The 17,452-nt window shown below is 34.5% G+C and overlaps 1 protein-coding gene across 3 annotated transcripts in view; it reads right to left on the bottom strand.

The window, feature by feature from the left end:
• Positions 1–17,452, bottom strand: part of TINAG (tubulointerstitial nephritis antigen) — an 89,675-nt gene that overhangs the window by 60,706 nt on the left and 11,517 nt on the right. For 2 of the 3 annotated variants that reach the window (XM_073905123.1, XM_025890624.2), the window contains exons 4-6: positions 15,276–15,390; positions 4,491–4,614; positions 818–968 (exon numbers count right to left, since the gene is read on the bottom strand). In XM_073905123.1, the coding sequence (XP_073761224.1) occupies positions 818–968; positions 4,491–4,614; positions 15,276–15,390 (390 nt within the window). Of the gene's footprint in view, positions 1–817; positions 969–4,490; positions 4,615–15,275; positions 15,395–17,452 lie in introns of all 3 variants that reach the window. The other variant, XM_073905124.1, reaches the window with a different exon arrangement.

Below are 17,452 nucleotides of genomic sequence, written 5' to 3'. Positions count from 1 at the left end.
GTCATAGCACAAAACAGAAGCCAACCAAGCACTACTATACCAGGAAGGTATCAGCCCAAGTTGTTCATTTTAAGCACTATGTTATTAAGCAAAATGTATGAAATTTTTTTAAAGAAATTTGTTGCCATGCATCAATATCTGACATCCATGCTTTCATAGCACCTGACTGTTCTATAGCAAACCAAGAGGACTCAGTGGATGATAAAAGGATAGGGGAGCAGTACATATGTATACTACTAGTTATCAGCTGCAGTTTCCTTACCCAAATAACTTAGCTTTTAAGTAGATTAGCTCTTACAGTAGATATGAGGATGCAGTAGGTATCAGACTACATGAGAGTAAGGAAATACAGCCTGCCTTTTCCCATCAAATGGGGCAGTGACACTTAATGATGTTGATAAGTTGAGGCAACTATAAATTCTTTATTTTATTCATCTCATTCTTAATCTAATTTTTGCCTGGCATTATCCATCTAAAACCAACTGAAAGACTCAGCAAAGGTATCAGCAATATCAACTACTCTATTCCCATTGAGACTCAGTAGGGCCATTTAGCTCAGAGCAACAAGAAGACAATGCTTACTTGAGTCTTTCCATTAATTTAGTGAGGAATGTATACATTCTTCAAATAATTGCTTCCAATAGCATATAATCTTAGTAGATACCAAATATAGTGTATATTTAAATGTAAGGCACACATTTATCTAGATGTAGCATATATATATTTTCAGTAAAAATCTTGCAATTTATTTTTTTCCTTATTGACCCCAAACAGAACTTATAAGAATCCTAGAAACACATGTTGGGCAGCTATTTACCCACGTTTTCTCAGGAACCACCAAGCCCTATCGATGCTTCCACTATTGCATCCATGTTGGTTCTTGGCACAGCAGGAGATCAAATTTTGAGGGGATAGATTGGCTGTGTATCGACCTTTGGACTGAATTGCTATCCGGTCAGCTGCCACACCTGTTTCAAATAGAATACTCATTAATATTCAAGTGGCACATGACATTTTTAATAATTTACATAGCCCTTTTTTTTGAATCCTAGTCTTCAGAACTTAATGTAATTTAAAATTAAAAAGAATGTCATTAATATATCTCTGTATTCCAGCAAAGTTAACTGGGTCATAATTTCAGTCATAATTTTTATCTAATTTTGGTATTGCTCAATTGTCTTATCAACTTCAAAGACTTTTCTAGTCCCTTGTTCCTTTCATGTTCTATACACTTATGAATTTTTCATTAAGAAATCTGTCAAGTGAAACTCCTTGAGGGCAAGAATCATATCTCATTTACATTTGTAACTACTCCTATACCTCACATATAGTCATGGATAAATATATAACTTTTGAAGTGAGTACAACTAAATGGAGGAAATCGGAAAAAACTTATCATAGAAATACCAACTGGAAATTCATCCATGTTAATCTGATATATTGGAATAAACTGAGTCCTTGGTCTTTAAACCAGTATTGAGGTTAACCACTCTGAAAACCATTCATAAGCTAATCTATACTAACATGAATCTTATAAAATATCTAAAAACAACATAGCACATATCTATCCTCATAATATTTTGAAAATCATGATCCTAATCTTATTACATAGACATGGAATTCACTTTGTTCATACCTGGTATAAATTTATAACAATATAAAATTCCCATGGTTGTTGTTAATCAGCTCATTCCTTTTCCCAGCACATATTTATTGGCTGCCTATGAGGTGACAGGCACTGTACTAAGCACTAGAAATTATAATAATGAACAAGAGTCACAATGCTACCATCACAGAATAATAAACTAGGGAAATTAATCCACCAGTAGCAGAAAACTATTTATGTTATCTTTTTGATATGAATGATGAGATCATGGGAAAATTTTGGTACAAATTTTTGTTGTTGTTGGATGGCTGGAATAGTTTGTTCTTAGTATTTCAACTTAGCTACTTTTATTTAAAGGCAACAAAGTTGTAAACTTTCTTTTATTCATCCAATTTTCTCAGAAGAAGTTATAGCTTTTGCCCATCAAAATTGTCTGTATACTGGAACTTCTCAAGGTGCTAATTTAGAATTATTCTAAAATTCATTTTTAAATAATTCATTACATATATATTTCTGTATGTACAGGGTTTTTATGTAACTACAGCATATTTACAATTCTGTAGTGCAATTTTGGCACATTTTAAATGCTCAATATCTGTTCAGTCTATAACCTACTTCCTTCTCGATTCCCACCTCTTACTGTGTGGGGATATATTTCATAAGAGTAGATGACATTCTACTATGACCTCTGCTAGTCTCAAGAAATTAACTCCCTCTTTCATAGAAGAAAATAGAAAATTTTTGATGTTTTGACTTTCAGTACAATGGTTCAGAATCCAATGGAAATTTGGAAAATGTTAGTGTAACTATTCTCTAGTTCAAAAACCACTTGGGACAACAGCAGTCAAGGAATCAGTAACCTGGCTTCCAGGATCATTTCTGAGATAGGATAAGTCATTTTATCTACTTGTAACTCTTCTATAAAACTAAAGGCTTGAAAAATTTGACGTCTAAGATCCCTCCCAGGCCCATGAATCTGTAGATTTCAACTCAAGGATAAATATTTTAAATTCCAACGGGACACATGTTCTTCTCAGACATTTCTGAATCTCAGTGAGTGTTTAATACAAATTCACTTGAAATACTTAAGAATGACTCAGCTCAGCGAATTGTTTCCCACCCTCCTTTTGAAAACTGTTACTGGTCTTTACCTCTGAGACACACTCTACCATTTCCCCTGCTTATTTATTCTATCTCTACATTTGCCCCTGACATGCATCACTCACCCCCCATTTCAAACTCTTTCAACTCTTCAGCTTCTGACATCGTCCTTGAATTGTATTTGGCTGCATAACTATTGTTTTATATATGTATATTTTCAAATGTCTTCTTTACTCCATTTAATATCTTTTAGCTTCTTTGAAAAACATTTTTTTCTTATTTTAACTATTACTTTCGACGTAATTATCTGGATCTTTAAAAGAACCTAGTTTATTCTTTTCTTTGCTTAACACACTCAGAAAAAAATGGCCTAAGCCTGAATATAAAACCATGTCATCTGAAACCTCAGTAGTGTTGAAAACCCTCTTTCTGGTGTTTTGGTGAATTAGGTAGGTGGACAAATCCAGACATGGCCCTGGGCTGAGGCCATCAGTGGGACTGTGTCCTGGGGATACCAAAGTACACCATCCAAATTAGGCTAGCAAGTTACTCTCACTATTTAACCAGCAACATCTTTCCTAAGACATCTTCAGAAATACTGGTCTAACTTCAATTTAAAGCAAAATTCTTATATATCACCTAAGAGGTGTAATACATTAACCACATAAACATAAAATGACAAATGATTTATCTGCTTAAATATCTCCCTACCCACGTGAAACAAGGCTCAAACAGGTCCCCCGTGTGGATTGCTAGTAAGTGAGGACAAATATCAGAAATCCAGAAAACATTTGTTTTAGAGGAGTAGGAAGTAGTGTAGGCTTAATAGATAAAGCGATTCCAGAGGTAAGCTTGGCCAAAGGTATCATTTCTAGAACAAACTAGCTGATACTATGAAGCAATGATATTTGGACAATTATATCAGTACTTTTCTGTCCAAAATAGTATCACCCTTCAGAGCTGGCTTCTCTGCGAATCTATGTCCCTATTTTACAATGCTTTCTGTGCTAAGACTTTAGAATTCTGAGCACTCTTGGAATTACCTTCAGAGCCTAGAACATAGTTGTATGCAGATCTTTGATAGTAGCCAATCAACATCATGTTAGGTTATTTGCTGGAATATAATTTAATTTAGAGACCAAATCTTAAGATTAACCTGAGTATTGATTTATTGGACCTGTGAACTTATATGAAAGTAATTATAAAAGTAATATTCCTTACACTTTTGAAGTAACAGCAATACTAATTTGGAAGCTACTCATAACTTTGGAGTCAAAAGCTACAAATTTGCTTTCACCTAAAATGATAAAACCCATTTAATCCATTATTATTTTGTTCTGAAGTGTTTCTTTACATCAAAGTAGTTTAATAATAAGGTATATTTTTGAAAATTTATAAAGAGAAAAGAATATAAGAATCATGTAAGTATGTGTAAGTTCATATTAGTATTACAGATAATATTATGAGTAAAGACATACGTTATACTCTTCTTATCATCTGGCCTTAACTCTCAAAGGACAAACAAATTTTGGCAACTTTTCTTTGTTGCTCTTTTGATTTATTTGCCATTTAAAATTACACCCTAAAAATCAAGACCAATTTTCAGAGTGAAAATGGATTTTTATATAATGTTCAGGCTGCTTTCTCTGCTCTGAATACAATTTTATTTTAATCGGCCAAATGTTAATATTTAAATATTCTGAATTTCAAAATCTTTTAATTACTGTCCCAGAATCTTGACTTAAAGGGAGAATCATAAGGAAGTAACTAAAATGACTATTACTTGCAGTAGAAAATGCCCATGATGCAGCACAATTTTTTTGATCCAATGGGCCATGAGTCCATCCAGGCCATTTATAAGAAGCAATAAAAAACTCTGGAAGATCAGTTGTTTCAGGTAAAGAAGCCTAAGGAAGAGAGGCAGACATCAGATTTCTTCAAAGGTATCCCAGTAACCATTATAAGAAAATGCCATGATCTTTTATAACATTATCATTATTTTTTTAATTTCATACATTCATGTTTCCTGAATGACATCCCTGAAAGGTATTAGTAGTGTAGGATTTCTATTTCATATATGTTTAAAAATAATTCAATGCAGGGAATCTTAACACAGAGCAAAATCATAAGAACAAGATGTAGAATTTATTCTGGGTTACCATACAGTGCAATAGTTTTAGCCAATGTTTCCATCATCTTGAATCAGAGTTGGGGTCACCCATATGTAAGAAGACATGGTGTTATTTAAATTTGGCTTCAGAAATAACATTTACTTTTATGTCCCTTATGTTAGAGAGTGTGATTCTGTATGAAGTTGATTTTAAAACAATGCCTCTGTGGCAACTATGCATTACTATACTCAGAGGCCCAAAGAGCACCAATTTTACACTGGCCATGAGGAAACAAAACTGGGATGAATTGTTTGATATTTATAAGATACTTGAAGATCAAAAAGGGCTTCTGAAAGTGTGGAATGCCAAATGTACAATACCATTATGTCTTCAGAGAACCACGTTCAAGTCCTGACAGAGTCCGTTTCAGCTGCTGTCTTTCCAAGAAGGTAAATTAAATGTTATGGACCTTGCTCTGTTCAAGTCACTCAAAGAAGATCTCAAACACAATACCCTATTTTTTTCCCGGACTTTTCTAAAGAGTGATAACTTTCACTTCCATAAATAATAAGGACTCAACCCAAATAAGGATTTTGTTTATTAATTTTTGTCACTTATACACACACATTCACATACATCATTTTTGAGAGTGTTTTAAAGTTTTCAATTTTTTTCTCAATATTTTATCTTCTCAATAGTTCTATGTTGTGTAATCATGGCAAATATTATTTACTCTATTTTATGAATGAGGAGACAAACTTCTAAAAATTAAATGACATGCTAAGGTTAAATAAGAAATACCCCTGAAACCAGATCCAGGTTTTAGAATTCTTAACACTAAGCTCCATCTATCATTTCCTTACTTTATCAGAAATACATCGATATTTTGCAACAAAAGTAAAATGTCTATAAAAGCTAAAATTTTATCTATTTAAAAATATTATGATGATGCATTCCATTAAACAAGTTGGGCTACTGATCCAGTATCTTTCAAATAAAATTACTTCTGACAAGTATATAATTGCTTCAGAGACTAAAGGAAGATTTGTAATTTACATGTCAGCTTGAAAAGGTATCCCTCCAAAATATTTATAAATTTGAATTTTAATGAGAGAATTCAGTTTTGATTTAAAGAAACTATTATCACCCAATAAGAAAGTTATTAAATCCTGAGTTCCATTACTAAAAACACTGCTATTTAGATGATGGAAGAAGAGTACAGAAAATGTCAAGCAGATCACAGTAGAGTGCCTGCATGATACTTTAAGAGCAGTATCATGGAAATCCAAGTGATGTTAGATCTTTATGCCATTAGACTGACCACACTGCAGAAACCTAGAGTTGGAGGAGAATAAATTGACTGCTCTGAATAGATAGTTCCAGAGAGATAGATTCACTCTCCAAAGGAATCTTTCTAACTGCAATGGAAATACACCTATCTTATTAATTACTAATACCTTCCAATTTTATTGTCATTGCCTTATCAATGTGCTTTTAAAAATTTGTAGTACTAAGTGGTCTCAAGTTTCCAGAAAAACAGGTGCAGTGCTGGTTGTTTCTTTATTACTTTATAATTCAATAAAATAGATAGGATATTTTCCTTCTACGCTATTGAAGCAATAAAGATATAACTATTACATCAAACACATTTCAGCCTGGTTGAGTTATTTAGAATTTGACTTCCATGTGCCCAAACCTACCAGAATGCTTTGCACATAGGAGGTATTCAATAAATATCTCATAATGTTGAGGAAATATAGATCTAACTGGTGGGTTTCATCCCTTAAAAAAGTGTTTTTCTCCCTTAGGCACATTAAATTAAATTATAAATACCAGTCTGCTCTTGTTGTTTTTATGATTTATTGCTTTAAAAAATACTAACAGTTAATCCTTCTCAATAAGATAAGACAATAGAGAAATAACAAGCAAAATGGCATTTTTATTGAAAACATACTTACCAACCCACTAAGCCAGATCCAATTCAAAAAGATCACCTCTTGGATCTTTCAGAATTTTTATCACTTATTTAATATTGCTTTTCCTAAAAATAAACCCATAGGATTTGAAGATCAACAGGTACATACTATGGTGCAATTTTATTCGCCTCATGATATCAGGTAATCTGATGTAATAAACAAAGAGCAAATCTTATATCCCATTATTCCATAATTATTGCATGCTCCTGTAAAGTAAGAGTGTTTTTAAGGGCTTATAAATAAAGGTAAGCATCAAAGAATAATAGCTTTTAGGAACTGGTAACACAAGTTTGGCTTCAACACATACTTTGTGTGTGTGTGTGTCAAAGGATACCTTAATAAAGCAAAAGAATCAAGAGTATCAGCTGATAGTGACAGAAATTTTGAAGTGACAGTGGCTTTTATTTTAAAAAGGACTTACACAGTGGCATATGGACATTTTTAATTCTTTCAACTGTAATGCTGAAAAAGTTTCCGTCATAATCTAGTTGTATTTCCAAATTAACATTAGTCAAATTTGAGGTTAAATTTGAACAGTCTCCCTGCTTCAATATTTCTATTTAAAATCAGAGTTTAAAAAATATTGCAAATATAAATTTAAAGGCAATGGTGAACACTGGAGAATTTTTTACAGTATTTCCTGCATTTAATTGAATCAAAATCTCTGAAAGAGTAATGCAAACATAATCACAGAGCAGCTTGAGAACACTCTAGTCAAATTCTGGACATTCTGGACATTCTTACTCTGAGCCCATATCTCCACAATATCCACCATGTGAGTGACTGCCCCTATTTCTGGCTGCACTTTCCTCCACTTAAATTTGGATAATCAGAGTGACCTGAGAATCAAAAGAAGGCAACAGAGAATATCATTCTGTTCTGTCCTTCACAATCCAAGGCCATGAATACCAAGAAATTTCTTCTAAACTATTTGATATTAGAGAGGATAGGGCTAATTTTCTGGTTGCAAATGGCAAAATGAATTTTTCATCTTCAACGATATTTGTCTTCATGTTTTTAACTCCGGAAGGATTATCTTGGATATTTCTCTAGTTTCTATTTATAGGGTAATTTGCCAAATTACCTATAAATATCAATATTTTATGATCATACTATGGCAGGTAGTGCTAATTTTTTTAATCCTCCCTTTTCATAGGATTTCCCTTTATTCATAGAAATAACAATTTTAGCTCATCACATGCAGCTTGGAAAAAATGACCACATTCCCTAGTCCCCCTTCACTACTATGTGTTGACACCTTACTAAGTACTGGACTCTGGGATATAAGCCAAAATGTTATTGGCAGTTTCTGAGAACTTTCTTTAGGAGACAAATGGCACTTCACTTTTATTCCTTTTTATTGATTTTCTTTTATATTACTGCTAGCAGAAATTATTTTCCTGCTACGGATAGACATGGAGCAGCCTTTTTGAACCACGATATGACCTTGGATATAAAGACTGGAAAACAGAACAACAGGAAGGAAGAAGTCTGGGTCTCCAACACCATGGAGTATAATTCTAATGGAGGACCACCCATCTCCAGATTTGTTGGTGGTAGACCAATTCCTATGTTATTTAAGCCACTGTCATTTTGAATTTTTGTCTCTCTCAGATGAGCCTAATCATAACTAAAATAGCATACATATCTGATATTAAATTTGCTAGGGAAATACCATATTTCATTGAAGCCAGGACATCATTAAATATAAAAAGCATCCCAATTCTAGAGGCATAAAAGAGTGAAGACAATAAGCATCTAGAAATTGATGAACTATGATATATCCTCAAATGAGTTTCTTAGAACACTAGTTCCGGGGGAATTGTAACAGATAATTACAAAAGAAGGAGTTGATTAATCTAACAGTTCTGAAAAACACTGGTTTTGAAAATTAAATAGATTTTTGTCCTCACTGCAATACTTTTTTACAAGCTACCTAAGTGTTGTGAGACTCCAGGAAGTGGAAATCATATTCATGGTTTTAAATGTTCATGACCCAATGCCAAGTATTTTATTTCATCTTATTTCATTTCATTTCACATCCTTTTGATTGTGAAGCAGATCAAAGGACTACTGTTTCCTGGAACATGCTCTGGGAAGAACCATAGTCTAGACTAGATAACCCAGGTTTGGGAATAACCCAGAGAACAGGTGCTTGTTCTATCAACACACCAAATCACCTCAGGAATCCACTTTTTCACAGCCCCAAATATTTATTCACAGAGAGGGAAAAAAATAAATTTTTACATTTCTTTTTGGAGATTTGCCTTGTGGTGATCAATTCAGCCCCGCGATGTTGTTCAAGTCATGTTCAATTATATCACAGTGTTAAGCACCAGATTGCAACTAGTACAGAAAAATAAAACTGAGAACTATAAACTCAAAAACCGACAGGGAGATAAGACACTGCCACGAGCTCATTCTGCCACGAGTTAAGCTGAATAAGGAGTGAGGCAGGTTATGTATTTTCTAAGGTTTCTCAAAGGGTGTGGGGTTCCATTCTGGGAAGGAGGGAATAGAGGCATAAGCATATGCTTTAATGCTCTTTGAATTTTAAGACTTAATTCAGAGACAGTAAGAACTGGCATCCTAATCTATCCCTCACTCTTTATCTACATAGATGAGAAGATTCTGAGATGAAGTGAGGAAAATATACGCTTAAACAGGCTCCACCATGACATCTGGCTGTGCCCCTCTTATGCAGCATCATTGGCACCTGCATTTTATAAAGTTATTATTCAAGCCTGATGCCATTTGCCTGTGTTCATGTATGTGGGAGCTAAATATCACTTTTATGGGGAAAATGGTCATTTTTGTTTCATAATATATAAAGTACCAAACCATATAACTGTGTCCTTCACTTTTCTAGTTAGTGTTTCACTTTTTACAGAGGCTTCTTTTTACAAAGGTGACAAACATATTTGGAGTCAAGTAGATTACTTTTAATCAAATAAAAAATTTCAGTAGCCTATGGAGGGTAACAAACTACACTTGGTAATATTCCCTTTGATTTTTTCCAAGGGTACTTCTCATCCCTCAGTACTTGCTATCATTGAAATATACTTCAGAAAGGAAAAAAACAAATTCCTCCTATTATAACTAATGACAATAGAAATAAATCCAGGGGTACCTGGATCTGCCTTCAGCTCAGGTCATGATCCCAGGATCCCGGGATTGAGCCGCACATCGTTGGGCTCCCTGCTAAGTGGGGAATCTGCTTCTCCTTCACCCCCTCCCTGCCACTTGTGCTCTCTCTCAAATAAATAAATAAATTTTTTTAAAAAAGAAAGAAATCCAGTCTGTCAATACTGAATATTATCTAGACAATGATCAAGTATTCAGACAACTAAATTTTCATTTCTCATCTCAATGGTTGGTGGCTTTAAAAGTTATTATATAATACATAAAATATTTTACTTTAACTTCCAACAAACCATAAAGACATTATTTTTCCTGTGTCAGTAATTCCAACTAAAACACACCAAAATCATTCATATTGGGTGACGACTGGGAAAAGATGTTATACTACTAAGCTATAAGGTTGATGAAGAAATTTTTAAAATATCTGTAACAACTTTGTTCACTTCATTGTTCTCCCTGGGGAATCAACAACAACAAAACTATTTTTTAAAAAAATTTTTAGCTGAGACAAGTATAGAAGTGAGCTCTTAATTTCCCCATTTCTGTTTGAAAATAGTATTTTTCATTCAAAATATTTGCAATATTTATAATAGGATAGAACACAGTGAAGCTTCTTAAAGTTATCTCCCAAATTCAAAATCACTTGAACATTATGTCTGGAAAAACATTCAGGTACAAAGCTGTTGATTTGATTAGATTAGACTTGATATGATATGACTTGATTTGATTTGATTTGATTTGATTTAGGAGCATAGTAGAAGAACTTTCAGGTTCACCAGAAATATGTAAACTCCATCAGGGCCAATAAATCCAGAGCTATACCTTTCTTTATGAAATAAAAATCTCAAGTGATGAAGCTTTTGATAATTTAGTTCTTACTAAATTAGTAATAAGTAATAGTAGGGAATTGACCCTACTATTCTCCCAAGATTAATCCAAGGGAGAAAAAACAACTTTATATGGTATATGATAACATTTCTGTTATATATGTATATAGTATGGTATATAATAAGCACTTTTCTTTCAGCATTTCATGGACTTCTAACAACTCAGCAAGCAAGGGTTTACTGCCATCACCACTGCACAGAGGATGAAATGGAGGCAATAAGTGAAAAAGCCAGACTGAGCTCCAAGTGCACTGGCTCCAGAGCTCATGTTCATCATGGTAAGTGGAATGGTGCCCACATGGGTAAAAACACTGACTCACACATGCCTATTAACAGACTTCAACTGTGATGTTTCTGCTGGCTCAAAAGGACCAGAGTCAATGCCAGGTTTGTTTGCATACTGTCATAATAATTGGTTGTCTCCATTGTTTTCTTTCTGAGACACTAGGAAAGTTCTGATTTACCCCTAAATATACTTCTGCTCTAGTGTGAATTTTCAGTAGGAAGATATAATGCACCATTACACAAATTTATGTGACCACAGATAGGACACCTTTATTCCTAAGCTTGCAAGATTGCTGGTCCATGGAACACATGTTGAGAAATATTGAAATAAGGGTCAAACCATGCCATATCCTATTTTGTAGTTTAAGGAGACAAAATGCTCAATAGGCAGAATTTGAATTTCTTGTGGGGAGCTGCAGTCCTTCTGATGGCCAGCTCCCAATCAATCCCATTGTGAATCTATCCATACAATATACAAAGTTTCAATGGAGTGCCAGAGAATGGTTAATTCATCCAATAGTTCTTAACACTTTTAGTGTAGAACCATTTAGAACAGAACTGTCCAATCAAGACATCACTTTGAACAATCTCAAACTAAGAAAACCTTCCAAAAAAGGGGGAAAGGGGCAGGGAAGGAGAAGGAAGCAAACCATAAGATACTCTTAATTATAGAGAAGAAAGTGAGGGTTGATGAAGAGGAGGTAGGCTGGGGATGGGTTAAGTGGGTGACGGGCATTAAGGAAGGCACTTGCTGTAATGAGAACTGGATGTTATATGTAAGTGATGAATCACTAAATTTTACTCTTGAAATCACTATTACACTATATGTTATTAACTAACTAGAATTTATTTTTTTTATTTATTTTTTTTTAAGATTTTATTTATTTATTTAATTGACACAGAGAGAGAGACAGCGAGAGAGGGAATACAAGCAGGGGGAGGGTCAGAGGGAGAAGCAGGCTTCCCGCGGAGCAGGGAGCCCGATGCGGGGCTCGATCCCAGGACCCTGAGATCATGACCTGAGCTGAAGGCAGTCGCTTAACCAACTGAGCCACCCAGGTGCCCCTTAACTAACTAGAATTTAAATAAAAACTTGAAACAAACAAAAAAGAAAACCTTCAAGGAAAAAAAAAATAGGCATGCATTCACCAACTAGCAAGCTTTTGTTGACCTGACACCAGACATAATCATTCCAATGTGGGTGAAGTAAGTCTTCATACACAACAAGGAGTTGCATGGTCTGAACAGTGTCCCTCTCAGCCTTCTTTTTTTTTCCCTTTTTTTCACTTCCTCTCATGCGCTCTACTTGTACGCAGGGAAAATAGTAAGTTTATGCTTCCTTTTTGTCTGTCCTCACCTAGGATTGTCATCCAGGAAGGGCTCCCCAAAACCCTAAAGTTAACTTTTCTTCATCCTCCACTATCAACATCTTTCTACTCTCCACTGTTACTAACCACACTTTACAAATATTCATTTGGACTGAATGAATTCATATAGATTCAACAAATCTATATAGGTCATATCTATATGATCATAGAACTCTTTGTACAATGCCTACTGATATTTCTCTAACTCATGTTCAGCAGATACATTATGGGAATAGTGACTTAAACCAAGGAATGAAATGAGAAATCCAGCCAGGGAAGGGAAGAGCTTTCCCAGAAACCAGGAAGGACTCATGGCTCATCTTTCCCACCCCAGATAAAGAATTATATGAACCCCAACTCTCATCCAGGTAACATGGTCAAGGAAAGGAAGATGTTTTGGGGATGGGAATGCAGTGGAGTTCCTCAACAGAATCATTACCACTCTTGGCAACTGCCTACCTACTGTAGCTCTACACACAGACCAACCTATGTTGAAAATCGTATTAAAAAAAAAAAAGTTGGAAAAAAGGAAGGAGAAAAAAGTTATCCAGAAGCATACCTACAAAGAAAAGGACTCATTTTCACTGTACTCTGAGGCAAGTTGATGTATTGAGGCATTTTCTATGTAGTCACCAGGCTAAAAATTAACATATTTTTTACCTCTTTCTGTAGTAACTAGTTCAACTCGGTTCACTTCCTGGAAGTATGTCTTATATTTCTGATTTTCTTATATCTCCAGATATTAGGACAACTCTAATACTCAGAAACTTTTCGAAAGACCCTCAGTCCTCAAGCGACTATGCCCTAGAAATAAGAAGCTATTTCCTTGCCTTACATCATAAGTGGGTAATGGAACTCTTACAGATCAGCCATATTTTCCTTATTGCTTTCCTGGAATAAGCTGGCCACTATATTACACTAATTCATAGCACTCGGCAATTTTAATTCTCCCAAAGTACCAATCATTAGGATTTTTCATTTAAATATCGCCACAAAGACTTCCATGCAAACAAATCTCTAGCAGCCAATAAATGATGAATTAGAATTTGACTTCCTTTTCTATACTGGGGTGAGTGACAACCTCATATTCTCTAGAATATAAAATATTCCAGGTTGCAAAAATTAAAGCCTAAAAAGGAAAGGTTAGAAATAATCCAGAGAAAATGTAGATAGACACCCAAATGGGTATTTGGCTGACTGGGCCCTTAATAAAAGGGAAAGAGCAATCCTTATAAAGGGAGTGAATTTATTTTCTTAAATAATTCTTCCTCCTTTTTTTCCCCAGTTGGGGATAAAGACGAAAAAGAAAGCATCCAAAAAAAATAATAATTCTTCCAATTGATCCTATAATTAGGTCACTAAAAACCATGAATCCAAGCCACATCTCTAAAGATTTTTATATCTTACTGGTTCTAGGAAAGATCCAAAAGTACATCCAAGCTGATTATTTCATAAAATTAGCTCTGCTTTTTGCTATTTTGAACATGCATTGACCAAAGCTAACTGATTCTACTGGAACTCTAGGGACTCTTTTTGGGAGATGTTCTAAGATGTCCTGGCTCTGCACTTTAAGTAATTCTGTGGTGGCTTTTCCCAATCTCAGTGTGACTTAACCTCTCTCAATCTCAATTTTCTTGTCTTTAAAATGTGGATAATTATAGTACCCACTACATCAAGCTGCTGTGGGAATTAGATGAGATAAGGTATAAAAGTGCTTATAAGAGCGCTTAACCACACATCTCCTCAATACATGGCAGCTATTATGATCTTTTCTGATAATTTAGCAAACCCTTCTACTGCAATTTGAATTGGTATAATAACTCAGGGGATTACATCTCTGGAAAGCAAAGTACATTAAATGCTTCACAAGAAACCTGTGGATTTACAACTCATCCAAAGGCAAACAACAACCCTGCTGGCTCCCAAGCCACTGGGCGCTTCCAGGTAGCCACGATGCAAAGCCTGCCTTGCAAAGAGAAGAGGCTGCACTCCCACCACCTGTGAGCACCGCTCAGCTTTGGGCATTTGAACTAGGCCTTGAATACAGTCAACATCTCAACTGGGAAGTATGTGTGCCTGGGACACCACACATCTGGTGGTTAAACTGCAGCTCTATGAGTTAGAGGTCTGTGATACTGGAGAGATAAAAGCCTCTTTATACAAGATACCCATTATGGGATGATACCATCTCCTAAAAATGAAAGGGAAAGCCAATACGATGGTACGAAGCTTAAGAGTGTAGGAAATGCAGCAATTTTATGAAGGAGTTTGTGAGGTCACCCGGCAAAATTTGAAGCTATTCCTGTAATGGAAATTTTGAGGAAATTTACGAATCACCATAGTGTGCATATCTGCAATCACTGGCATTTCTCTTGGCCTCGTATGATAATGGGTAGCCCAAAGGCAGCACAACTCTGTTTGGATGAATTCAAAAAATAACTGTGTTTACTTAAAAAAGAAAAACAAGGACAACTAATGATTTATTTGAGTATTGGGTCACTGAACAACCAATAATCAGAAATAGGAATTTCTATGAAATCATGATCAGTGTAAAGGAACACAACTGTTTGTGAAGACAGGACACTTTATCTAATGAACATTGGTGAACTTCAAAGTTCACGTGAAACGTTTAGAGAAGGTAACAAGCATTTTGGTAAAGGTTTTTTATTTATATCTAACAAAATTATAACTCTGAAAGCTCAAAACCCACTATTTTAGTTATTTAAAATTTCTTTAAATGCACATACAAACATACCTGTACAAACACACACACGCTTGAGTCAGACAGAGAGAACACTTACTGTCATTTCATTCATACTGAGAAGCATGGGGCTAGGTGGCAGGGTGCCAAGACGGTACTTGAAACCTTCTTCCAGAGTCATTCCCCAGAATTGGCTATAGTTCTGGGCTGTCCATCTGCCTTACAAATGAAAGAGAAAAACTGGTACAGGTTATATAATATCACTTTTATAAATAATGTTTGTTTATATTTCTGAAATTATACGAAGTTGGAACTATTCCTGTAAGCTAGATATTCTTTATATAAAGAATGCATGATTGTTTAACAGGAAAGCCTGTAAGACACTCTTCCTAAATTAGGTCTCTTTCAATTATTTTAATGACTTATATGAGGAACCTAAGGCAATGTCAGTGTAGACTAAATAGAAGAATATAAAATCTTTACATATTATAAGGGATTAATTGGCAAAAGGCCAATATATGTAGTTTCTTTTAAATGTCATTAAATGCATTTTAGAAAGAAGCTTGAATGTATAGAAATACACTTATAAATAGGGTAATTGTTTTATGTATAATTTAGATTTGAAAAGAATTTGACCATGTAAAAGGAAGTATCCATGAAAAACTGAGGATATAAGAGTTATACTTTAAAAAATTACATCAGTGTTAATTAATTATATTGAAATATTTTATTTAAATACTGGAATATTCTATCATATATTAAAGAGTTAATTTGTGTTAAGTGCTCAGTAATCTTAGTTATTATTAATGATGATACAAATTCAACTGATGTGAAATTAGATGGTAAAAGGTACATATTTTTTAGAGGCAGGGTTTGTGTCCCTACATAGGAAAAGAAGCTTTGTTTTCCAAAATCTAACACTGACATTTAAATCCAACGAAAAATTTCTGAAGAGATGAGAGAAGATGAGAAAGACGAAAGTGATTTAATCATTGCTTGTTTGAATTATTTACAACTTAAGGACCATATGTCTTCAGTCCTTAAGTCAAATCTAAACTTAATCCTGTTGTGCTAATTACCAAAACTGCTTATAATGTGATAGACTCTCATGAATGATGGAAGATACAGCTTGATTTTCAATAATATGCCTAGCAATTTCATGTTTTCTTTTCTAAGAATCTGTTAGGTCCTAAAACCTTAAGCAACTTGGAGCCACAATTTTTGGAATACAATCTCCATCACCCAAGGAAACCTCTGATGATATTAGATATTGCAGCATATGTAAGAGACCATTAGGACCAGCCTTAGGCAAAAACCATGACATCAGTGAAGTATGTTTTTGGTGCCCTACATTAGTAGTTTTCAAACATTCAGATACATTTGTGGTCATTTAATTAATCCCTCAATTTAGTGAGCAGGGATCAATATTTTAAGAAATAAATAGAATACAGGAGAAATAATGGGAAATATTTGAACTTATTGTATGTAGTGAGAGTGAGTACTGTTTTTATATATGTAGGTATGTGTGTGTAGCATGTATTTGTACACATATTCATGTGCACATATGTGTGTATACTAAGTCACAAAGTTAAATGTATGTTTTACTGTGACTTATGCTCAAAAAAGTATAAAAGGACTACCATTCTAAACCATCCTCTTTGATCTAGACTCATAACTTTCCCTTTAATCCAATTTAGCACTTACTGAACAGTCTTCATTTATCATATTCTCTCTTAAAACATGGTAATAAGTAAATTTCTCTACCCTCACAGAGCTCATACCCTGAAAAAACTGCAAAGATTAAATGACTTCAGTGTGTGTCATTTATTAGCAGTAGGTCAGGGTATGAGCAGAGTAGAGAACTCAAATATAACTCTGCCCAAAGTAGTTGGCATAATTTCGTTACAGAAAGTGACTTTCGTGCTCAGTCTGGAAGGATGAGAATAAGTTTGGTGGACAGATGTAAAAAAAAAAAGGACAATTATTCTTTTTCTTTTTCTTTTTAAAAAGGCAACTCAGGAGCAGGTTTGAAACTGGGTAGCACATTTAAGGAAGAGCAGGTAAGTTCAATGCCGAACCCATGAGAGGGTCGAGGGAGACAGAAGCTGGAAAGAGCATAAGAAATGAGGTAGTAAAGAAGCATTTGGGCCAGAGTGTTAGGTATGCTAAGGAGTATAAAGATATTCTACAAGCAATGGAGTATCACTGAGGATTTTTAAGAACATGAACAGCAGAGTCAGAGCCTTGATTTAGAGGGATAACCATGAAAGTATAAAT

This window comes from Callorhinus ursinus, unplaced genomic scaffold, assembly GCF_003265705.2.
Source record: "Callorhinus ursinus isolate GAN/ISIS: 27379988/994484 unplaced genomic scaffold, GSC_fseal_2.0 scaffold22, whole genome shotgun sequence".
NCBI lineage: Eukaryota > Metazoa > Chordata > Mammalia > Carnivora > Otariidae > Callorhinus > Callorhinus ursinus.
The sequence above is the reverse complement of the archived record's forward strand: the minus strand, read 5'-3'. Positions and strand labels throughout refer to the sequence as shown.